This window comes from Eurosta solidaginis, chromosome 1, assembly GCF_040869045.1.
Source record: "Eurosta solidaginis isolate ZX-2024a chromosome 1, ASM4086904v1, whole genome shotgun sequence".
Taxonomy (NCBI): domain Eukaryota; kingdom Metazoa; phylum Arthropoda; class Insecta; order Diptera; family Tephritidae; genus Eurosta; species Eurosta solidaginis.
This window is the reverse complement of record NC_090319.1, coordinates 32,700,985-32,726,046: the sequence shown is the minus strand read 5'-3', so window position 1 is coordinate 32,726,046 and position 25,062 is coordinate 32,700,985. Positions and strand designations below refer to the sequence as shown.

Sequence of the window (25,062 nt, the reverse complement as noted above, 5' to 3'; positions counted from 1 at the left end):
AACCGGACCGTATATGGAACCGAGACCCCACCGTAACCGAAATCGAAACCGTGAAGTGAAATCGAAACAGGTGCCAATCCAAGAAACTAATTCTGCAAGGGGCACCAAATTCAAAACGAGTTTCGGAACCGATTACCCAAAATCGAAGTGTAAATGAGAATCTCTCAGACGGACACTGAGCTAAAGACTCAACGTAGGAACATCATATCGTTCCCGACATGGTCGGGCTAGTACCATAAATGGTTCTAGTGACCGGACCGTACGGGATCCCTATCCGGCACCGAACCATCAACATCGATAACACTCCTCAAAATCTTCGGGAAGTGTCTTTGTCGTTACAACAACAACAAAATATCGGTCGAGTACCAAACTGATGCTATATAAAAATAAAAATAAATGTAAGGCGCGATAACCTCCGAAGAGATATAAGGCCGAGCTTGTCTTCCAATTTGCATCGTGCTCCTCTTGATTTTCCGTACAAATTGGCCGGACGGGACCTACATGTTTTATGCGGACTCCAAACGGCATCTGCAAGGCAAATGAGTTTTCACTGAGAGCTTTTCATGGCAGAAATATACCCGGAGCGCTTGTCACACTGCCGAGGGGCGACCCCGCATTCTAATTTAAAAACCTTATTTCTAAACTTTTGATGTTGCTTTGCCCGGGGTGCGAACCCAGGGCATACGGTGTGGTAGGCGGAGCACGCTACCATCACACCACGGTGGCCGTCATGTTATATGTATGAGGTTTATACAGTTATGAGGCTTTTCTATGTTTATCTGAATGCCCTTAGTCTAGCTAACTAAATTACTGTGACCCGAAATGAATTTTATTATATATATTTCAAGTAGACACAATGGTGAAACAATCACGGTATAACTTACATTCCAAGACGTCATTCGACCTTCTAACTTAACAAATATATAGGCATTATTCGTATTTATTCGTTTTCTTATTATTTAATATAAATCTTAAAAAGTTACACATTTAGAAAATATTAAAGATTCGGCTTATTTAAATTATGTATTACAATTTACAAATAATTTTTCTCACAGACTGCACTAAGCATTATTTGTCCTGTAGATGTATGTGGTTAAAACGAGTGCGCTAGTTTGTAATTCGATGCGAAATAAACTTTAAAAATTCGGAATATTTTTATTTTGTTGAATTGTTGGTATATTTTTAACGCGTATTTTACTTGAAACAACAGAGTAAATTTTTTCATACATAGTTGAATCCGACTCGACTAGTTACAAAATAGCACCTCAGTTTTTTTATTTACTATATATGAGTTTTAAGGGCTATTGCTGATTCCATCATAGTCCGAAATATCTATGCAGATTAAAAATATCATGTTTAAGCAATTAAAGCTCTCATTTCTGTTTTTCAAATTTCGCGCGAAAACTCTCAAACATCAAAAATTCTAACAAGGGTATTGCATTCTTAATTTTTTTGACGACCAGCGCTAAAATCAGTGACATTAAATTAAACGCTGCATGCTTTTAGGCGCAATTGCGGTATTCAGCAATAGCCCCTTATTTTCCTTAAAGAAATGTTATGATTTCCATTACGTTTGCGTAGATTTTAAGTATTTCCAGAGGAGTCATACATATTCTATGTTTATATTCTTAAATGTAAGAATGATATATATTCAACAATTTCACTTTTCTAAGTTAATTTAAAACATGAATTTTTTATAAGTACATACATATGTACGTATGTATGTATTTGCATGTACAATGCAACAATATTGAACTACGACGACAACATTCATCTTTGGAGGAATTTAAAATGATTGTTTATCATTTGAACGGTTTATGTATATTTGCTTCGCTTATAGTGTTGCTGTATTTATTCTATATATAAATATACGTTAAGAAATCAGTAGATAATTTTATTTATATGCGGCTAATTGTTCACTCAAATTAATAACTTGTTCCGTAAGCACGCTAATTTGTTCTTCATAGTTGATGCGCGTAGTGGCCTAAGAAATATAAGAAAATACATATAATTAGTTGATTTTTTAGGAATGTTTGTACGCTCTTACCAAATCCTCTTCCAAAATTTGTAGCGCCTGATTAATGCTTGTTATTTGCTCATCTTTTGCTTTTAATTCATGTGTCGCATTTTCCAAACAAATTTGAAAATGCTCTGCTTCTGTTTCATATGAAGTTATGCGAGATTCGGCTAAGCATTTGGCTTTCAAGAGATCCTCAAATTTTCTGCTAAATGTATTATAAATAAGTTGTTCCTTTGTAGGCGGCACAAATGGTTCTTTAGAAGAGTCTCGTTCACTAAAATAGAAAAAAATTATGGTGCTCAATATAACTTAAAAAATCATATTTCAAACGTCTGAAGCGATTCCTAAACAGGTTATGAAAATAATCATCAATAATCAATCAATAATCATTACAAAACATTACAAAACATTCAAAGACCTAGTGCTGCTACGTCGAATCGACAGCCTAGGACAAAGACGAACTGTTCATTATATTATTAATACTAGTTAGGAACTTATTTTCGAATGGTTTTTGTACCAGTCTTTCTTAATTTCTGTTTTTTTTTAGAACTAAGTTGCGCATTAGTTTCGCACGTAATACTGGACTGATTTGGAATCATTTCGTCTTGCTTTGAAATTAGTTAACGATTATTTCTAAATTATTATTAGGGGGACTCATGTAACCGTATAAATGCCTTATAAAGTGTGTAAACGTATAAATTTATCTAGTTTACGCACGAGCTGTCAAATTTTGTATGAAAAATCATTTACACATGGTGTATAAATTTACGCGCACATTTCATTGTGTAAACGTGATAAACTCAAAGGAATGCAACCTTGCAGACATTACAGCAGGCATTTTCATCAGAAATCTCCAACATCAGCAAGTAATTTACAAGAATATCTTAGTAAAGACGTCTTAGTTTTGATTTTTCACTTAATCTTGGTATTTTTTAATTTGTATAACAATCAAAAAAATTTTTTTGGAAATAATACAGCTGAAAAACAATAGGGGGACTCATGATAGCATATAAACTTATAAGGTGTAAAATTATATCCATTTACACACGCGGTTATATGAACGCACCTAGTAATACTCTTGATAAACTTGATTGTTTTTCAGCTGTATTAGGGGGACTCATGTAACCGTATAAATGCCTTATAAAGTGTGTAAACGTATAAATTTATCTAGTTTACGCACGAGCTGTCAAATTTTGTATGAAAAATCATTTACACGATTTGTATAAATTTACGCGCACATTTCATTGTGTAAACGCGGTAAACTCAAAGGAATGCAACCTTGCAGACATTACAGATGGCATTTTCATCAAAAATCTCCAACATCAGCAAGTAAAGGCGTTTTAGTTTTGATTTTTCACTTAATCTTGGTATTTTTTAATTTGTATAACAATCAAAAAAAATTTTTTGGAAATAATACAGCTGAAAAACAATCAAGTTTATCAAGAGTATTACTAGGCGCGTTCATATAACCGCGTGTGTAAATGGATATAATTTTATACCTTATAAGTTTAGATGCTATCATGAGTCCCCCTATTATTTCCAAAAAAATTTTTTTGATTGTTATACAAATTAAAAAATACCAAGATTAAGTGTAAAATCAAAACTAAAACGCCTTTACTTGCTGATGTTGGAGATTTTTGATGAAAATGCCGTCTGTAATGTCTGCAAGGTTGCATTCCTTTGAGTTTACCGCGTTTACACAATGAAATGTGCGCGTAAATTTATACAAATCGTGTAAATGATTTTTCATACAAAATTTGACAGCTCCTGCGTAAACTAGATAAATTTATACGTTTACACACTTTATAAGGCATTTATACGGTTACATGAGTCCCCCTAATAAAGTTTATCAAGAGTATTACTAGGTGCGTTCATATAACCGCGTGTGTAAATGGATATAATTTTACACCTTATAAGTTTATATGCTATCATGAGTCCCCCTATTGTAACTATATCGGAAAATTGGCTTGGGTATTTGCTTTGATATGATCTAAAATAACCTCTACCCTAATGCACAGTGAGACTACCAAGTTATGATTGAAAACTTTTGCCGAATTTCCTCCGAGCATTATTCTTTTAAAATGTATGTGTTTCTTTACATACCTCTTTCCTTCCATTGTATTAGGTTTCACCATCAAACCAGCCGCTGTGCTACTACAACTGCAGTTATTATACTCTGTAAGAGCAATATCTAATGCTGACGTTGACTTTGTTGCTGTACTTTCTTTCAATACGCTAGAAGCAACGTTGGCGCCACTCAATACTAACGATTCGTTAATTTTTGCGATTTCGTACTGTGTACGCCAATGTACCACTTCTTTTTCAAGACTTGAAATGCGTTCTTCTGGAGTTGGTGTGCTGTGGGTGTTGTTGTTAGTGGGTAGCGAAACAGTCGTATGATTATTTTGTGACGATACAGTAATAGTATTATGCAATGGGGTATGATGTTCGCTATCGTTAACACTAACAGCATCTTCACTACCCACCTGGGAAAAAAGAAAAAAACGAGACATTTGTTAACGAAGTCGTATAATATTACAAATCTATTCAAATATTTACCATACTAACTGCCTCTACTAACTTAGTTTCAAGTTCAGTGTTTCGCATTTGTAATGTCTCTAGATCGCGTCTTAATTGTTTTTCAATCTCTGTGAAATCAGCAACGCGCTTTTCCAACATTTTTTCTAGATTGGCAATCCGTTCCGCATGCAATTGAAGATCACGTTCTTTGTCATCAATCTGTGTAAAAAATATTTCAATTTAAATATTATAAAAGCACTTAAATACATTTTTAATAATACAGATATGCGATTTTTCAATGTCCCATTAAAGCTTTTGTCATTAAAATAACAGCAAACTTTCGGTGTTTATTTCCTAGTCACCTTTGTTTTCCAAGCAGCAGCCATGTACTATAATTTAAATTCAATTTCTTAAACACTAATCTTTTAAGGAACATTGCGTTGTATGATTAAATACACGCATTTTTTTATGTTAGAAGGATCGAGGTCGAAAATCTAATTTAAAATAGTAGTTAGGTTAAAATGACTGGTTAATAAAGACCTCGACTGAATGTGTCCATAGTGCTCAAAAATATATAAAAAGTTGAAAATCGTGAAGAACCTGATTTTATTGAAAGTTGTTGCTCTTATAACGGCAACAACAATACCGAAAGGTTTAGGTAGGTGTTTCGGGAAAAGGATATGAATCCGGTAAGCTTCGAAATTAGCAGCTTCGAATAAAAGCCTCACTGCAGCGCGAGCAATCTTTCGACGTTAGAGGTGTTGATTATATTCGCTTCTTACGACAGGGCGGTATATTCGAATTTCGAAACCCCTTAACAAGCGACAGGCACTCTAACCTATAGACATTTCTTTATACCTAACGAAGCTTTTATACGGACATTGAGAAACCCGAGACATAATATCTAACAATCAACATACAGTTGTAGTTAGTTTTGCATTTTCCATTATTTTCTTTTGCAACTCTTCGAAAATGAGCGCATCTTGCGCCAAATCCCCGTCATCACCACCTCCCGCAGAGGTTTGCTGTTCGGTAACACCTTTGTTGTTGCTAGCCGCAAATGTAAACTTTCGTTTGTCTTCTTTATCGTTCTTATTACTGCGTCCTTCGCGTATTGCGATTTCTTCTTGTAATACCGCTACCCTATGTTCCAATTGTTTATTGCGAAATCCCAAAGAATCCAGCTCTTGCTCAGATCGACGCAACGCCGTTTCATTTTGCCTAAGTTGGTCACGTAAAGCGGTTGTATTCGATTTTTCTACCAAGACAGCATTTCTCAGCACACTTGCACGTCCACGCAGCTTAATAAAATAAAACGGAAGTGATTGTATGATTTAAATTGGTTAATTATTGTAAAAGGGGCGTACTTTTGAGTATTCACTGGCCAATTTCTCATATTTATCTGCTAGTGAGGGGCTATCTGCCATTCCACTCAGCATTCTTTAGCACTTTAGGGTAGATATATTTTTGCTATTTGCTTACTCCTTTTGCTTATTTTAAAATCATCACTTTTATCAACAAGTAAAAATTATTCTCAGCGCAGTTTTCTTTGTGACCTTTCCATATATTTTTTTCTTTTGTTGTACTTTGCCAACCTAGATAATTTTTGGATGCAGGATTAGCAGTAATTACAACAGGGTTGCTTCTCATCCGTGTTAATTCATACTTTATTTTATTTTTCTATTATTTATATGCCAAAAATTTATTTATCGTTCTTAGTAATAACACGAAATTAGTGCTGAGTGAGTTGCATCGATACTTTTCGAGATTCCTCTGTAGTTACCAATTGAGTCATGCATATAGTTGAATAAAATATACCCGATACGCTTTAATAAGTCCTAATCTAGCCAGCGGCAATCTCGTTGGTATGGTGGTAACGTGCTCCATTTACCGCACCGAAGTTCCTGGGTAAAGTACCATCAAAATGTAAGGTATAAGTCTAGTTGAGGGGTCGACTGCTAATACGCTGCCAAAAATATCGAGAGAAGTGTCAAAAAACGCATATTGACAACAATAATCCGAAGGCGGAAAAGAAATATTTTATCTCTGTCCGGAGATATTTGCAGTTAAAGTTGGCGATTTTCATGTGGTTGTTGTAATGTTGTGCCAACAAAAAAAATTGTGAACATAAGTGTTTTGCGCGGATATATTTTTGGTCTCCAAACCGGTCTTGGACCCACCCAGGGTAATTTTTTATAAGCGCGGCCGAAGGACGCCAATGCACAAAGGTCTTCTGCGCAAAAATACTATGGATCCCACCCCCGGTTTCGGAGGGACCAGCGGCTAATTTTTCGGGTTTTCATTAATATCTTTCGAACGAGTTAAAATTTTTATTTTCTGCTTTCGGATTATTAATACTGATGTCAAGACGCGTCGTTTGACACCTATCTCGATATTTTCGTGCGCGTATTAGCAGTAGACCCCTCAACTAGACTATTACCGAATTTTTGTTGGCTTAAATTCTTCCCCGGCTGTTACATGGAACCAAGCGAATCTTTACTAGGTGGTGGCAAAGCGAATTCAACCAATTCGCCGTGCGGAAGAATGTCAAGATAAAAGAAAATTTTCATTGATTTCGATTAACTGACATGTTGTAGTACAAGGGGCTGTATGGAAAATTATCAAGAAGAAGCAATCAGCTGATGGGATAATACCACCTGTAATGAATACGCCTTGCATGGAACTGCTGTTTATATTTAAAGCAAGGCGAATCTATACCAGGTGGTTGGAAAGCGAATTCAATCAATTCGCCGTGAAGATAAAAGTCAAGTCAAAAGAAAAATTTCATAGATTTCGATTAACTGACATTTTGTTGTACAAGGCTTTGTATGAAAAATTATCAAGAAGCAGCAATCAGCTGATGGGATAACACCACCTGTAATGAATTCGCCTTGGTTTAAAGGTATGTCACCGTGCTGCCACCTTGTATGGCTCCATCATGGCGAATCTATACTGAATTCGCCTTGTTTTCATTCCTTTTTAATTTTGACACATTTGACATTTGAGAAATAAAAACTGACATTTTTATTTTCTCCAACGCCGCTTGTATACGATCGTAAACAAATATTTACCCATTCCACATACAATACATTTTATTTAAAACACACATAAAATATGTCAGCAGGCTCAGTAGATCTAAGCTCCTATCGCGATCAACATTTTAAGGTAATCATTCCAATAAGTTTGCTTTTTAATTGATGTCAAACTTTTTTGCTTACGTTTGTAGGGCTCGCGTTCAGAACAAGAGCGTTCACTGCGCGAATCGTGTACATTATACGTTGGAAATCTATCATTCTACACAACTGAGGAGCAAATACATGAGCTATTTTCACGCTGTGGTGAAGTACGTCGTATTATAATGGGTTTGGATAAATACAAGAAAACGCCTTGTGGCTTTTGTTTTGTTGAATATTATGTGAGGACGGATGCAGAGATGGCAATGCGGTAAGAGCTTATTATTAAGTCATATGCTGCACTTCACGTTCATATTTGGATTTGCTTAGTTTAAAATGGCCATTCTTTGAGCTAGTATTTGCTACAAAAATGCTGGCATATTACCCCAGCAGGTTACGAATTTAAAAAATGCCCATGTTAGGATATGCCTGTTGTTGTTGTTGTAGCGATAAGTCCGAAGTCCCTGGGGAGTGTTATCGATGTTGAAGTTCCTATGCCGGATGCAGATCCGGTCCGTTCCGCTAACAAGCACCATTAAGGTGCGGTACTAACACCACCATCTCGGGTACAGGCTATTCCTGTAGAGAAATACATTTAATATTTCCACTGATATCGGTTCATAATAGACTGAGGACCCACGTTGGCAGAACTCCTAAATATAAGTGTCGACTTTAAAGGTTTTGCTAGTGTAATCAATGATGATGGTCCTTTATCGGATATAGATCCGATACGTTCCGATAACAAACACTAGCAAAGCCTCGTCTGCTAAATATGTGTATGATACATTCATGTTTGTAACAGGATTCTCCTCGGGTAGGTAGGGATGACAATTAGTTTGCGGGAGCTGAGAATGTAAAAAGCTTTACATTGGCTTACCATCACCTTGAATCCCTCGGAACCGTCGTGGGTTAGCTTTTTATTAGTCCGGAACGCTTTATGCACAGTAAAGCACAACTTCTCATTTTAAACCTTTACATAAAGGAGAAGAGATAGGCCCACCAATAAGTATACCAATTGATCTCGATGACGATCTGAGTTGATTTAGCAATGTCCGTCCGTCCGTCGGTATGTCTGTTTGAACGCAAACTAGTCCCTTAATTTTCGAGATATCTTGAGAAACGCAAATATCCATTATACAACCGATTTTTCGGTGCAGATAAGCGATTCGTGGTCATAGCTCTCTCATTCACACTACAAGAAACGTGAAACTTTGTGTCCTCACCTAAAGTACTGAACTATTTTTTGTTTTATATTTATCAAAAATGTCGCTTAAGTGTGTACATCTGTTAACTATAGTCCCGTCTTTACTTGTTTCCCATTATGAATGCTAAATCATATGTCTGCTTTACACCGGATGTCTACAAGCTGTCTTCCAAAGTCAGCTATAAACGATTAATCATTTAAAAACGATCTAGATATATAGAGTTCGATAGTGATTTGCAGAAAATGCCTGAATTAAAGAAAAATAAAAATAATGTTTAGTAAGTTTTTGTATTTTTTAGATACGTCAACGGCACACGATTAGATGATCGTCTCATACGTGTCGATTGGGATGCTGGTTTTATAGAGGGACGACAGTATGGACGCGGCAAAACTGGTGGTCAAGTCCGTGATGAATATCGAACAGATTATGATGCTGGGCGAGGTGGTTATGGCAAATTGCTACAACAAAAAATTGCGCCAAATACAGAAGTTCGTTGAGGTTTTGTATTATTTTTAGTTTAGGATTTATATATAAAATATCAAAAAAAAAAAGAAAAACTCAGACCCAATATGTCCAGTTTATTAAGGAATTTAATGGTATCCTACATATACAAAGAATAAGTAAGCAGTTGTTGTTGTTGTAGCGGTAAGGTTGCTCCCCGAAGGCTTTGGGGAGTGTTATCGATGTGATGGTCCTTTGCCGGATACAGATCCGGTACCACAGCACTATTAAGGTGCTAGCCCGACCATCTCGAGAACAATTTGTTTAATTTATTTAGTCTATGATCAGAAATAATCTTACAGACTAGAAACAAAAGTAATTAAAAACTAAATAAGCAACTTATAACTACACAAAAATGTGAAAATATGAATAGCATAAGCAACCAAATAAAAAAATACAAATAGATATTGCAAGTTAAAATTAGAGATATACTTCCAGAGTTGACTTGAAAATATTTCTCGACAAAGAGATTTATGTGACCACATTAAGCCTTCAGGCCATCCCTCCTCCCAACCCCCAAGTTCGATGAGGAGCTTGGGGTCGCCAGAGCCTCGTTTGTTAGTGAAACGGGAATCGCCGCTCGAAGGTGAGGTTGACACTTGGATTTGGAGAAGCTATATATTGCGCTGGCAACCTGAAAACGTTGCGCTACATAACCCCTTGAATCTGGTATTTGAGTCACATCTTACGACAGCATAAATTCCGCGGGTATATTCTAACCCCCCAATCTGCTGGGAGTCTAGAAGGTCGCATGTGGTCATAACAAATCGTTCCCGAGATGGTCGGGATTGGTACCGGATCTGCATCCAACAACAACATCGATAACACTCCCCAAGGCCTTCGGGGAATATCCTTATCACTACAACAACAAGCGTGATAATTGAAATACATAAGAAACACCTAGGGCCGCCATCTGATCTTTCCATCTTTTTTCCCACTGGCAGTCCTTTGCAAGATATGAATCGGTACGCTCCGATTCTGATCCATCCATCTGTTGCCACCTTCGATGGAAATACTAACAGCGCCGGAATTTCTCCGCCATTCGCATGGTATAGCTTGCGCAATTATGCCGATGGATTTATATTTGCTTACCTAATACGTACTGAGCATGACTAAATATTTTTCTCCCTCTCGTATGAGCAACAAAAGCTCAAAAATCGTCTGAAGTATTTTCTTGCTCGGCATATTCTAACTATTAGCGGATATGATTAACTCCTTTGGAAATGCATATTTTAGGTTTTTTTCGAAGCTTTACTCAAACATATCCTCCTTAGTTTTATATTTTTAAGTCTATAAGCTAACTGAAGTCAAAATACAGACATTCGAGTGCGATAAAGAATGATTACGTGGTTTTTGTAATAAAAAACAATGAGGTTTTTCAAACGACTGTTATAATTATAGCTCTTTTTTAACTCCCCCCAAAGATGGCCCTCTCTTAAGTTTCCTGCGCTGTTTCTTTGGTTTCGTAGTTTCTTGATATTTACGCGATTCATAATAGGGATTTACATAATCAGCTGAACGTTGCTCTTCATTAATCTCTTCCAGTAAAATGGCCATTAATTTGACTGAAGGCTCATCTATAATATGTGGCATAGAATTTACAAAATCATTACACCAATTTAGAATTGATTTCCATTCTGAGAGTTTCTGCTTATTAAAAATACGATAGCTTATTTCTGGAAAATGTATCAAACTTTCAGCAGCAATGCAACAGTTTTCCAAAGTGAGCGTAACTGCATCTTGCAATGTACTCTGCTGGGGAAATCCATCACGAACTGGCTCATAGCCGTTTGCGTTTAATGTGACATTTTTTTCTTGTATTATCTGTGAATGTAAGTAAATTCGAAGACTCATTTGAATAATCTAAAGTATTGTGGGTATACCTCAAATATTTTGCCATAGGCGATTTTCAAGAGCTTATAATTTTTTTCATAGTTGCCCGATTTCATCATTTTTTGTATTATCAATTGTTGCTCTTTTCGGCGTTCGGCAAACAGTTTTGCATCTAAAATATGGCACATATTAAATGTTGTTAGAAAAGAAAATATTCGTGTATATAATAGCCCAATTGCTTACAAACTCCTGGCGTTAGAAGTGACTTGTTTTCATCACTTTCCTGGTTTCCTTTATTATGGAGACCTTCATTTAAGTCTTCATTTCCTCTAATTTGCAGAGAGTTTAACCATAGAACAAGCACCATATTATTAAGGAAATGCATTTTATTTATTGAATAATTGTCCACTGTGCACACGCGCATAGACCTGCCAGTTGTTTTTAGAAGAATTTGCGCCACGTAAAACTACAAAATATAAACAAACTTTAAGCTGGAGACATTGGTGCTTTATCGGTAACCGTATCGGTAACCTTTTAACAGCTGATTCGACCAACCTTATGAGAATCAATGCAATCGATTATTGGTGCCGCTAAAGTCGTAACCGTATCGTAGCCAACCTTTTGGTTTTTCGCCATATCCATAACCTAAATATATTTGAATTGGGGAATTTAATAACTTTTTGTAGATTTTAAGCTGCAGACATTGGTGCGTTATCGGTAACCGTATCGGTAACCTTATAACAGCTGATTCGACCAACCTTATGGGAATCAATGCAATCGATATTGGTGCCGCTAAGGTCGTAACCGTATCGTAGCCAACCAATTGGTTTTTGGTTTATCGTCGTAATGATAAACAGCTGATTACGTTAGGGATACGACTACAGCGATACGACATACGGCACCAACGACTCCCGCTTTATTCATTGTTTTGGATATGTTATGACTAGGAGACTTATTTTTTGTGGAATATGTTTGAAATTTTTTTCGTTTTCTTCATTTTTATGAAATTTTCACGATTTTTAGGTTAAGGCACCATTAATCGCTAACAATGTATAGCTGTAGTAATTGGTGCCGTTTGTAGTATCGTTGTAGTCGTATCCCTAACGTAAACAGCTGTTTATCATTACGACGGTAAACCAAAACCCAATTGGTTGGCTACGATACGGTTACAACCTTAGCGACGTAACCCTATACGATAAGCTGCAGACGTTGGTGCTTTATCGGTAACCGTATCGGTAACCTTATAACAGCTGATTGGACCAACCTTATGAGAATCAATGCAATCGATTATTTATGCCGCTAAGGTCGTAACCGTATTGTAGCCCAACCAATTGGTTTTTGGTTTACAGTTGTAACGATTAGCAGCTGATTACGTTAAGGATACGACTACAGCGATACGACAAACGGCATCAATGATTGCAGCTTAAGTTTCACGTTAATCAAGAAATTTCCGTTGAACACTTGCGAATGTGATCGTTAAAGCAGTTATCAAAATCAATTTCATTTCGTTTTTAATCGAAGCGAAATGATGTCTTATGTTCAATCGTTAATAATAACGTTAAACTTTAACACTAAAGGCGGTGACACAATGACATTGGAATGCATAAAGCTGTAGTCATTGGTGCCGTATGTCGTATCACTGTATCCGTATCCCTAACGTAATCAGCTGTTTATCGTTAAGACGGTAAACCAAAACCCAATTGGTTGGCTACGATACGGTTACGACCTTAGCGGCACCAATAATCGATTGCATTGATTCTCATAAGGTTGGTCGAATCAGCTGTTAAAAGGTTACCGATACGGTTACCGATAAAGCACCAATGTCTCCAGCTTAAGCTTGTGTTAAACGCATCTATATGAAAAATAATATCGCCACAATCAAACATGATTTTACGTTTGTAAATATGAAGGAACTTCAGACGTCGCAATTAAAGTTTATTACGACTTGCCCATTCACATACAAAATTTCGCGAAGCACTGTTATAAACATTCTCCCTATACAACAAAAATACTTGCTAACATATTTTGTGTCGTATTCGATTGTTATATTGCAGTTTTTAATTGCGAAAAATGTTAGAAAATTTACCAACTAGTGGGAAAAATAATTTCACTTGCAAAGTGTGCCAACACCCTTAGCCAAAGCAAATGTCAAATTCTTCCTCTTATGATTTGCTTGAAACAAAATTGGGGACATTTGCCGTCTTCCAGTGAGTTTTACAGCTCCGACTCACGCTCAATTCTCACGGGAATGCTCTGGATCATTGGGAGACTTGAGAAGCAGATGTCGTGAAATTTTCGCACACGTGAAATGTGATAGGCAAATGCCGCCGCTGTTTTTCATTTAACTCATACGGCGAAAGGCAAAGCGGAGACATCTATTTTTGAAAAAGTAGGTTTATTAAAAGCAGCGTTGCCAAACTAAAAAGATGTAATTTACAAATTATCTGAACCAGAATTCTATCTGGATTTATCTGGCTCAAATCGTTGTTGTTGCATTTACATGCAAAATTATTTATCTGGCTCAGGATTTTGCCACCGGATGATGGCAATTGTTTACTATATAGCATGGCAGCTTATTTTGGGGTTATGTTGCGAATAGGGTGGAAGCATGGGTGCAAGGCAGTGGGCCATGATGCAATTACAAGGTGACTGACGTTGGCAGCTTCTCTTTGTAATCCGCCATCTTGAACTCCCACTCTGAAATTCAATTTGCTTTTTTGCAAAACTACTTTTTCATTCAGAGGAAAAATCGTAGTAAAATCACACAAATAAATTTTCCTGGAAAAATATGCAACGGCATCACTTTTTTCTCTAATTCTGTTTTGTGTTGACTTTTCTATGATTCGAAGTTGTGACAATTTTCATAAAATAATTTTGTTTATCTAACAAAATTATAGAAATTTGAACATTTTTGATAAAAAATAAGGTATTTTGTTTGAAATAATAATTATAATACACATTAAAATGATTTTCCTAATTTGGGTCATTTGCTTTTTCTTTCCAGGTGTTTTTTCCTGTTTTTGCCGTTCTAAGGCGTCTTCCGAAAGTACTTCTTCTTCAGCCTCATCTCAACATGGTCGGAAGACGAAACTATCGCCTTGCCAATATGTCAGAGGTTGCAAAATTGAATTGCCAATTCATTGGGTGGGATATAGTTTTAGAAGCTTTATTTTTAGGTACACCTTTGTTAACCCTCGCACCCTTTCATTAAAGTCGGTAAGTGTGTGGTTTTATATACAAGTTGAAGTGGTTTTATGTACCTAGTGGCAGAGGTAGTGCTTGTATGTGCATTGCAAGCGCTTGTACATTGCAATATTCTTCGTCGGTAGTGTGCAGATTAATGTCATAAAGAACTACCCACGGATCCCACACCAAATTGAAGCTTATCTACTTCGGTCTGCGAGCGATAGTGTTAGATTACACATTGTAATGCGGTTCATCAAAAAACCTTCAAATAGTTTATGACTGAATGACCTTGCCTGGTTTTAGCCTTAAACACATCTTTATACTGATGGCCAGTTTACCCGTAGGTTATCCGATGGTGAATGATGTTTAGAAAGTTTCATACTTGTGTGCATTTTTTATTAAGGTTCAACATTCTTTAATTTTTAGCCCCGCAGATAAGGGGTTGTTGTTATTTTTGTGCTTCGGGTCGAATCTCAGATGGGGCAGTGAGACGTTCGCCATATGATGTTACAGTCACACGATTCGATGCTACGCCTAACATGACAAACTGCAATGATCGTATTGGAGCCGGCTGCCTGAGTAATTTTGGCAATGCCCTGGTTACCGGGTAATTGGATAGCCGGATATTATCCCAACTTTCTGGTACTCCGTAATAACTCATGCGCGGACTAATTTACAAATAAATACCGTTATCTTTATTCAGAAAGGCCCAAACAATTTGTCGAAACTACATTGATCACAGATTTTGCGCAATTCTCGGGTGTCTGAGTTTTTTGGTACTCAGGTAAAATTATCAGCCCTACCTCCCATCAGACGCATGTGCAAACTATAGGAGCACACTGGTTTTTTCATCGTCAGCGCTTCGGTATGGAACCTTCTTCCCCCACTGCATCTACAATCATACGTCATCTTGAAAAGGAGCTCTCGCTGCTCTTTTAAACGTCCGAGATAGCGAAAGTTATTTCGGCAAAGTAGCTGCTTATTCTACGACCAGCTAACTCTAATATTTAAATTAACCGGCAGCATTAGGGCAGGAGTGTGGTCTTCATTAAGTTGCTCCATACAGTGCGCTGTTTATTCTTATAATTGACTAGCAGACGCGGCAGACGTTGTTCTGCCCTAAATTTGGTCTATCTGCCTACATTTTAATAAGCTTTTTCCGTCTAACTCTGCTCTCCCCCCTCTTCACTTTTTCCTAATCCTTTTATTCACTCCTTTCTCCGTCTTTTCGCTTCATCTATCTCTATCTTCGTCTCATTTTATCACTTTCTCAGTCTCCTTCTTCTCTCTTTTCTCCTCTCTCTTCTTCTCATTCTTCTTCATCCCTTATTGCCAGTCCCAGAGGGTGGTATGCATTTTGTTCCAGTCCCATTCTGAGTCCCCGTTCCACTCCGAGTCTCAGTGCCAGTCCTAGTCCTAATCCCAGTCCCAGTCCGTCTCTGGTCTACTTCCCGGAAAAAATGATCGTAAATACTAATATAAGCAAATTTATATACCAAATTTCAAGCAAATCGAATAGGAAGTATGTAAATATGTATGTTGGTATTATTAATTCATGTCTTTATTTCGGATTCGCATGCATATTTATCTGTTTTGCCAGGTTGATGCGACTAAATCGAATAAAGGCTCCATTACTGATACTTAGCATAGACTTGACTTGACTTGGCGTAAACTTGGCAACTTAGCCACGATTATACTCCACTTGGCGCATAAAATCTGGCATCATAATCAGCGTTGAAATTTATTTTTAAATAAATGTCAATTTGTATGACAAAATGTCAAAATGAAATGGAAACAAACAAATGGCATCTCAAAATGTTAACGTCACTTAGAACTTACATAGAAAATTAAAATTCAACAGACTTCTAAGTCAAGTTAAGTCTTGAGTAATCAGAAACATGCAATGTTAATTTAACAGAACTGTAAGTGACAGTTCGCAAGCCAAGTCAAGTCTATGCTAAGTATCAGTAATGGAGCCTTAACACAATGAAAATTACATTGAAGCTCTCAGCAACAGCTTCTATTTGATATCCATATTACACACACATTCTATGGGTATCCGGGCCAACGTTTTGGCCTATATCTCGAGACCCTAGTCACCCGGCGGTATAAAACTTACTCTGTACTAAAGTACACATCAACAGCTTCAATTCGATACACGTAAGGTAAGAACACATCCTAGTGTTACCCTGATTCACTTTTTGGCGTATATCTCGAGACCCTAGTTACCCAGGGGTATGAAAATTACCCTCTACTAAAGCACTCATCAACAGCTTTCATTTGTTATCCATATTCTATAAACTCATTCTAGGGGTACCCGGGTCCTTTTTTTGGCCTATATCTCGAAACCTTAGTCACCAAGGGGTACGAAAAATACACCGTATGAAAGTACTCAAAAACAGCTTCCATTTGGTACCCATATTGTACAAACTCATCCCAGGATTACCCAGGTCCACGTTTTGATCTCAAGACCCTAGCATTTGTGCGTCGATCGCATCCAAACCTATGTAATAACCACCGCGTGAGGTATACGCAACTTATGTGAAAGTGTGAACAAAATCGACCCCATTGTTTACTATATAGTTTGGCAGCTTAATTCGAGGTTATGTTGCGAATAGAGTGGAACGCAGTGGACTAGGCAGTCGAATGTCATATAATGAAGGAATGGTGTTCGGAGTTTTTTTGAAAGTTAAAAAAAAAATGATAAAGCTTTAATATAAATAAAACTATTGTTTTAATAACAACAAAAACGCCTTATATTTTCTATAGACATAAATTCGTAAGGATTATCTCACTTTAAAATTTGAGTTAAATAATCTAAAATTTTTGTTTGAAACTGAGTCGAGAACTGTGCGTGTGAATGGGCGAATTTTCACCGATCAGCTGTTAGTTGCGCTACTTGGTAAAATTTACAATGATCGACCCACGCATCTCCTCAAACACCGGCGACCAACTAACACACATTTTAGCCTTTCTTTTTATATATATAGATTTTGCCCTTCGAAACACAAACTAAGCGACGCAACTCTGGTTTTGCTATAAAAAGTTTCTGAGCGAGAACTTAGCAGCCCTAGCAGATGCAGTTTGGAGTTTGCATAAAACATGGAAGGCCGGCCACTTAGAGATATATCTCTATCATTCCTTCAAATGCTTCTTGTACCTAATGTTCTTGAATTCATGTGTAGTATGCCAAACTTGGAGCCTGTCATAAACTTGTATTAATATTTTAATGAAAAATTAAAAAAATGCATTTAGTGCTTTGATACAAAAAAGTACCATATTTAATACTACTCCACAAAACGGCTTCTTCTGTACTTCCCCTTTCTCTCATCATTCGTATTGTATTTGAGTTGTCAAAATGAGCTGTCACTACATATACCACCTTGTCTTTATTACATCATGGCAGTGGACTAGGCAGTCGAATGACATATAATGAAGGAATGGTGTTCGGAGTTTTTTCAAATTAAAAAAAAAAAGATAAAAGCTTTAATATAAATAAAAATATTGTTTTAATAACAACAAAAATGCCTTATATATTCTATATACATAAATTCGTAAGGATTATCTCACTTTCAAATTTGAACTAAATAATCTAAAGTTTTTTTTGAAACTGAGTCGAGAACTGTGGGTGTGAATGTGCGAATTTTCACCGATCAGCTCATAGTTGTGCTACTTTGTAAAATTTACAATGATTGGGGAGTTGGCTACTTTTCAATATCAGATGGCGCCAGTGTCGCTCCTTCTACCGTTCTCCATAAAAATACGTACAATCTACTCATAATGCATAAGCATGTGTTAAACTCATCTATATGAAAAACTGCTTATGTGTCGGACCTTCAATGCTTGGTTTTTCAGTGCGAGTTTAAACTACAGTTAAAGTTACCTACGTTGACTTCGTTAGACATTAGGTTTATAACGTTTTGATATTAGCAGAAGCGAAATAGTCCTGAAATAATTTCGAAATGATCTGTAAACCAATACGTGAAAAGAGTCCCAGTATTCCCTTACACATAGTTTACATATAACGAGATTATCTTAATTTTCGTACTTAACTCCTAATCGTTAATCATATAACTAGATTTCCCATAGAAATTTTTCCCCTAGATAATCGGTAATTGTGTTGAAATTTTAGAGATGCGGTTTTTTTTCATAGAAAAGGTTCTATCTCTGGAGTGTAATCTCTAGTTGGAATCATAAAAGGAGAATCGTGAAAATTTTACAGAAAATAATCTAGTTCCTAGCAACAACATCAGCACTGAAATTCAGCGAAGAATCAATCTTGCCAATAAATGCTACTTTTGACTAGGTAGGCAATTGAAAAGTAAAGTCCTCTCTCGGCGAACGAAAATCATACTCTACAAGTCACTTATCGTACCCGTTCTGCTATATGGAGAAGAAGCATGGACCATGACAACAGCAGATGAAGCGGCTTTGGGAATGTTCGAGAGAAAAGTTCTTCGAAAGATTTATGGACCTCTACGCATTGGCGATGGCGAGTACCGAAGAAGATTTAATGATGAGCTATACGCGCTATACGCAGACACCAACATAATCCAGCGAATTAAAACGCAGCGGCTGCGCTGGCTAGGCCATGTTATGCGAATGGAAGATGATGCTCCGGCCAAGAAAGTGTTTCTATCGGAACCCGCCTATGGAAGCAGAGGTAGAGGGCGGCCCCCACTCCGTTGGAAAGACCAGGTGGAAAACGATTTAAACTCCCTTGGTGTGTCCAATTGGCGCCGGTTGGCGGAGCGACTGGCGCGCCTTGTTGGACGGCCATAACCGTTTAGACGGTTAAGCGCCAATTAAGTAAGTAAGTAATCTAGTTCCTAGGGTTTCAACATTCGATTTATTGTAGATTACGGCAGGTGTAAACGTGGTCTTAGTACTAGTTTACATATAACGATATTAACTGAACCTTAATTAGATTTTGCTACGCCTCACATTTTTAGAAATTCTACACGCCAACGCCTTTATTTATTTTTCTGATCAACGCCATAGATTGATGAGGACTAGTAGCTAGGACCTACCGAATTATTTTCTAGATTTTAGTATTATTATTACTTAATGTGTCACTTGGATCCTGTACGTACAACTAAGGGCTTAAAATCAGTATTTAATAATGGAATAGCAATGTAAATTGCCGTCCCAGATGAAATAAAAAATGTAAAAACCGTTGGATTGTTTAGGGAAAGATAGGTCTCTGGTTAGATGCTAATGCAATGGCTTATGGTTAATGTGATATAAAAAATATTTAATAAATCTATTTATTTTAGTTATAATTAACTTTAAATTGTATATTCAGCTGGCTGTTAAACTTAATAAGAAATAATAATTGTATAGAACTTAATTGAATTAGCCGTAGGCTACTTTGTAATAAATAAATAAATAAATATTTTTTTCAGTAAAACCGTTTAACTTAAACGATTTTTAAAATTATTTTATTTACTTGAAATTCAAACCGTTTAAACGGTTAAGCGCCAACTAGAGATAGATAGATAGATAGATGGATGTTGTGAGGTTAAGCACTGCGACCTATTGGTCTATTGTGCCCTCATTCTCTTTACAACACCTCATCCAAGCCGAGTTCTCTGAGAAAATCCAGAATGGTTCTCGGCTTCAGAGAGTGTATGTGATTACTTTCTAGTTTCGATGATCCTAGGATCCTAAGTCTTCGTCTCGCGACTGCATCGCATTCCATCAGGATGTGTTCTGCAGTCTCATCTTCGCTATCACAGAATCGACTTATGCATATGGCTCTTTAGCCTGCAGTGTCCTGTGAGTATGCCTGTTAAAATCCTAAGACTACTTTTTGGGAGGTTAATCATAGCTTTGTGTCGCTTTGGGTTGTACCCTCCTATTAGTGCCTTTGCCTGCCGAAGTCCTGGACTTTCGCGCCAGTGTTGTTCTCTGAGGCACGCCTCTTTTTGTTTAAACTGTTGTTGTTGTTTGTCTAAACTCTTCCCTTATTGTATGTGACCGTATTGGGCTCAGGTCCTATTGGCTTTTCGGCCGCTGCCAACCTGGCAAGCTCGTCCGCTTGCTCGTTACCATCCAGGTACCCATTCTAGACGGATGGTGTTATTGACTCCTAGCCTGTTTAACCTCTCTATGTACTCAAGGACTGTTGATGATTTAATCTCAACTAAAGATAATGCCTTGAACGCAGCTTGACTGTCGCTGAGTAGCGATTTTCTCGTTGGTATATCTCCCCTGTAAGTTTATCTCTGCACATCGGCTTATGGCGAGCACTTCGGCTTGGAAGATGCTCGGATATTTTCCGAGTGGTAGGGATATTTTTATTCGAGGGCCGAAGATCCCCGCTCATATGCCCTCCGGTGTCAACGACAACTAAGTAAGTACTTGAATTTCATTTAAAACATTTTAACTTATGTGTCCAAAATATTGTGACGAATATTAGCAACACTAAGGGATACTATCATCTCTAAGCCAATACTAAGCAGTGACTTGTATGCACATCAATAAATCAATTATTATGTCTATAATATGTCCATACAAGCAGCGGAGAGCAACGCACAAACACATGCATATACTCCCAAAAGTAGGCAATAATTTGTGCAAGTATCACTCACATATACACGCGCATATGAGAAGCTATAAACGTAATTATAGCTGGTAATTTTATAGCTGGTAACTAACTAGTAAATTCGAGAAATAGAAAAGCCTAGAAATATGTAACGAGGAAACCAAACAGTACAAAAGCAGCAACAGTTAAGGCATGACCAATCAGTTTGATTTAAGCAAGCTATCAGTTGCGAAGTATATCGTCCCCTTAGTATAACAATAGCCTATGTGCTCATTTTTGGATTCTCCATCGTCGATTTTATATGTGGTCAAAATATTGTCAAATTCTAGTTCCACAAAGTGGGTCAAAACGTCAGTCAAAGAAATATAGTATACGTTTATATAAAATCATTTTCCTCAAAAATCATGTAAAAGCATATACGCTACTTTTACATAAACTAAATTTTCTGTTTATTCAATAGAATACTAATGTACACTCACATACTCTATTTTAACTTTTAGGAAAAAAATCAATTTTGTCATGACAGAAACACCTAAAATGACGTATAATGATATACGTTGTTGTTCAACAAATATTTTCAATTTGTTCATTTGTATCATGGTTCAATTATGTACAGGTTGGCTCATCTCATCAGCTGATTTTATTTATGTCATTGCATGGTCGAAGGGATTGTCAAACGGAGATGGCAAACTCAAAACGAAACCAACACATTGGCAACATTTTACTTACACATACAAAAACTGCTAAGTTTTATGTTTCCATTCCATACCATTCGCACCAACACCAATACACAGATTTTGACAATTTGAACAGACATATTTTGTTGCTTTACAGATGAGCCAACCTGTATATAGTTGAACCATGATTTGTATGAATCTTATAGGCCGTTATATTCTCAGAACAATTAACATGTGCTTTAAAATTACAAAAAACAAAAGTAGCCTATGCAATGCTTACGTTGTTTTATCATGTACGTAAATGCAATAGAAATAATTTGTGCAATTTAGAATTTCAGCTCGTTGTTGAAATTCGCTCGTTCATAATCATTTAGTCGTTCATTTGTTCCCAATCATTCATTAAATCATGGACTTGTCAAGCTCTGGTGAGTATCTGTTATCTTAAATTTCAGGAAAGAATATTTAGGTATATTAATTGTCAACAGAATTTGCGACGGAATCAACAGGAGCCCTATGTGTGAAACTTGCTCCAAACTCTGTTGGATTATCTGTGGAACCAGTGTATTCAAATATATCAGAAAATGACGAAGAGGAGGAGCGTCAGATTATTATATTCCAAACACGGATGAAGAGGAGGATAATCTCGAGGGGAAAATTGAAAAATCTTCGGTAAAGCAACATGAAGTGCTCTGCGAAATCGCGGAAGAAAGCAATGATGAAATTATAGAATTGACAGTAACACGAAAAAGAAAGGTGAGTTAATTAAAAGGTAATTTAAGAAGATGTCTCCTACAATTATGGATTTGTTGCATTCAATAGCGTAAGAGCCAGCTTTGGATGCAGAACAAAAGAAAGAGTGACAGGAGTCAAGAAAAGGCTTATGTTACAAAGATTGGTAAAGTAATTAAGGAACGTTTACCGAAGCCCGCTGATTGCAGCTGTCATCACAAATGTCCAGAACACTTCTCTGACGAAGATGGTAAGAAAATCAATGCAGACTATTGGAGTTTGGGCGATTACTGCAAGCAACGTATATTTCTTAGCAATAACATAAAAGTTGAGAAGTGCAGGAGGACATTAACGAGAGAATCACGGCAGTCGAACACTCCAAAATACTTTCTAAATGACAAACAGGTCTGTAAAAAGTTCTTATTAAATACTTTACACGTGTCAGACTGCGCGATATCTGTATTATCAAAAAAAAAAAAGAATCAAAGAGAATTTGTTGACATGAGGGGTAAACACGGAATGTAAAGAAAAGTAGACGCGGAGATAGCAACTCTTATTAAAGAGCACATAGAGTCATTTCCAGCAGTAGAAAGCCACTATACCCGAGCAAAGTCCCAACGCCTTTATCTGAGCTCACACCTAACAATTACAAAAATGTATAACTTATTTAAAAAACGCCACCCAGACCTCTCAGTTAAAGAACATATGTATCGCCACATATTTTGTAATATTTACAATTATTCATTCCACCATCCAAAAAAGGACACATGCTCAACATGCGAAATGTTCAAAAATACAGAGGACAAGGCTTCAATACAGATATCATATGATGAACACTTAGCAAATAAAGCCCAGGCAAGACTCCACAAAGATGCTGACAAGGAGTTATCTAAAAATAACAGCAATATAAAAGTATTTACTTTTGACTTACAATCAGTGCTATTGACACCATGTAGCAATGTAAGAACCTTGTATTACAGTCAAAAGTTCGCCACATACAACAATACATTTTACGATTTAGCTAGTGGAGCTGGATATTGTTTCCTGTGGGATGAAAACCATGGTCACCGTTGGTCAGAGGAAATTGGAACTACTTTATTAAAAATGCTGAACAAATTACCCGAATCAGTAACGGATGTTATTCTGTATTCAGACTGCTGTGGAGGACAGAATAGAAACAGATTAATTGCCACATTATTGCTTCATATGAATCATTCATTGCATTTTAATTCAATAACGATTAAATATCTTCGAAGTGGACACACAAATGGAAGCAGATTCCATGCATTTGGCTATAGAACGAGCTAAGAGAAATATTTGTGTATATTCACCAGAGGAATGGCCAACTATACTTAGGCTGGCAAGACGAAAAAATCCGTACGCTGTAGAAAGGCTTAACTACAGTGATATTATTGATCTCAAAACGGCGTTCTCAAAATTGGACCATAACTTGAAGAAAAATGTCAACAATGAATCGGTAAATTGGCTTAAAATCAAGGTTTTCCTAGTAATAAAAACTGAAAAGAGACAATTGCTATACAAGCAACAATGGAACGAAGACTTCAAAGTAATTGATATACATAGATGGCTCGAGAATGAAAAAGACAGGAGTCACAAATTTTACATTAACTCACAAATATAAAAAAGAACTACCAATTTCTGACACAAAATTGAAGGATCTGAAAGATTTATGCAAAAAAAATGTAATTCCCCCCGGCTCACAGACATTTTTTTTGAATTTACAAGGAGGCAATAATCGCGATTGTTTAGATGAACCAGACAGATTCGAAGAAGAGGACGAAGATGACAATAAATAAAGACCATGCTAATAATTTACGATCTGACGGTAATTAAAACATAATTTTATAGTAATAAAAATTCATATTAAATTTACTTATTATTCTGGTGTATTTCTTGAATAAAATAGTGTATAACATACAAAATAAAATAACGTATCAGAAACTTGATAGAAAACATTAAAAAATAAAATAGCCTATCTGATGTATCTGCAGTATACACCTCTTTTTTGTTCATTAAAAGGATGATTATAATAATAAAAATTAGTCAGTTATAAATATACTCATTTTTATACAGTCTTAAAAAAACGTCGAAAATAATAAATATTTACAGACATAACGAGATTTGAGTGAGAGCTACTTTCGACAAAAAGTTTGAAATTCATTTTCTCAAAACATCAAAAAATGTATAGGCTATTTTAATACTAAGGGGACGATATATACTACTTGAAAATAAAGTCTAATAAAGACCATTTTTGCATTATTCAATATTGGAGTTATTTATTCAACAGTTTAGTGATTCGAACGTTAGCAGAAGATTTGGAATAAGCGGAATTTCAGTAAATTGTTACAATTGGTGTCAGAAGAGGAATTGTGAATAAATAACGAAGATTTTGAATACAACTTGGACATGGCAAAGTTGAATGAATTAAAGATCCAGCAACTGAAAAGAAGTGGGAGAACCGTGGATTGAATACAACCGGCAATAAGATCGAACTTCAAGCACGGCTACGAGAGGTAATGGAGTCGCAAGGAATTGATGTGGACGAGTATGTCTTTTATCCTGATGAGGACGAGACAACAACAAAAATTTAAGAGAAAAACGAAACATCGCAGACAGTTACGAGCACAGACTTGAACATGGTTTTGGCTGC

At 36.5% G+C, this 25,062-nt stretch overlaps 3 protein-coding genes and 1 pseudogene across 3 annotated transcripts; 2 read left to right on the top strand and 2 right to left on the bottom strand.

Annotated features, from left to right (window-relative positions):
* Positions 1 to 924: 924 nt before the first annotated feature.
* Positions 925 to 6,249, bottom strand: LOC137241860 (uncharacterized). The gene is made up of 6 exons (XM_067769537.1): positions 5,908 to 6,249; positions 5,461 to 5,841; positions 4,580 to 4,759; positions 4,124 to 4,506; positions 2,048 to 2,294; positions 925 to 1,984 (listed from the first exon to the last, which is right to left on the bottom strand). Exons 1-6 carry the CDS (start codon positions 5,977 to 5,979, stop codon positions 1,895 to 1,897), a joined length of 1,353 nt encoding a protein of 450 aa, XP_067625638.1. The 5' UTR covers positions 5,980 to 6,249; the 3' UTR covers positions 925 to 1,894.
* A 1,312-nt stretch (positions 6,250 to 7,561) lies between these two features.
* On the top strand, positions 7,562 to 9,481 carry Cbp20 (cap binding protein 20). The gene is made up of 3 exons (XM_067768762.1): positions 7,562 to 7,705; positions 7,767 to 7,984; positions 9,217 to 9,481. The coding sequence occupies exons 1-3, from the start codon at positions 7,655 to 7,657 to the stop codon at positions 9,413 to 9,415; spliced, it is 468 nt and encodes a 155-aa protein (XP_067624863.1). The 5' UTR covers positions 7,562 to 7,654; the 3' UTR covers positions 9,416 to 9,481.
* Positions 9,482 to 9,484: 3 nt separating this feature from the next.
* LOC137240601 (coiled-coil domain-containing protein 134-like) lies at positions 9,485 to 11,910 on the bottom strand. Its single transcript, XM_067767490.1, has 4 exons — positions 11,808 to 11,910; positions 11,496 to 11,718; positions 11,303 to 11,424; positions 9,485 to 11,243 (listed from the first exon to the last, which is right to left on the bottom strand). Exons 1-4 carry the CDS (start codon positions 11,892 to 11,894, stop codon positions 10,815 to 10,817), a joined length of 861 nt encoding a protein of 286 aa, XP_067623591.1. The 5' UTR covers positions 11,895 to 11,910; the 3' UTR covers positions 9,485 to 10,814.
* Positions 11,911 to 22,499: 10,589 nt separating this feature from the next.
* Positions 22,500 to 24,116, top strand: LOC137240067 (uncharacterized; annotated as a pseudogene).
* The last annotated feature ends 946 nt before the right edge of the window (positions 24,117 to 25,062 follow it).

Coding starts and splice junctions, on each gene's coding strand:
- LOC137241860 (XM_067769537.1), bottom strand. CDS start 5,979: ATGCTGAGTGGAATGGCAGATAGCCCCTCACTAGCAGATAAATATGAG. Junction 5,842..5,907: donor TGGCCAGTGAATACTCAAAA/GTACGCCCCTTT, acceptor TATTTTATTAAG/CTGCGTGGACGTGCAAGTGT. Junction 4,760..5,460: donor ATGCAAAACTAACTACAACT/GTATGTTGATTG, acceptor TTTTTTACACAG/ATTGATGACAAAGAACGTGA.
- LOC137240601 (XM_067767490.1), bottom strand. CDS start 11,894: ATGGATATGGCGAAAAACCAAAAGGTTGGCTACGATACGGTTACGACT. Junction 11,425..11,495: donor ACTTCTAACGCCAGGAGTTT/GTAAGCAATTGG, acceptor GCCATATTTTAG/ATGCAAAACTGTTTGCCGAA. Junction 11,244..11,302: donor CCTATGGCAAAATATTTGAG/GTATACCCACAA, acceptor TTACATTCACAG/ATAATACAAGAAAAAAATGT.
- Cbp20 (XM_067768762.1), top strand. CDS start 7,655: ATGTCAGCAGGCTCAGTAGATCTAAGCTCCTATCGCGATCAACATTTT. Junction 7,706..7,766: donor ATCGCGATCAACATTTTAAG/GTAATCATTCCA, acceptor TTACGTTTGTAG/GGCTCGCGTTCAGAACAAGA. Junction 7,985..9,216: donor GATGCAGAGATGGCAATGCG/GTAAGAGCTTAT, acceptor TGTATTTTTTAG/ATACGTCAACGGCACACGAT.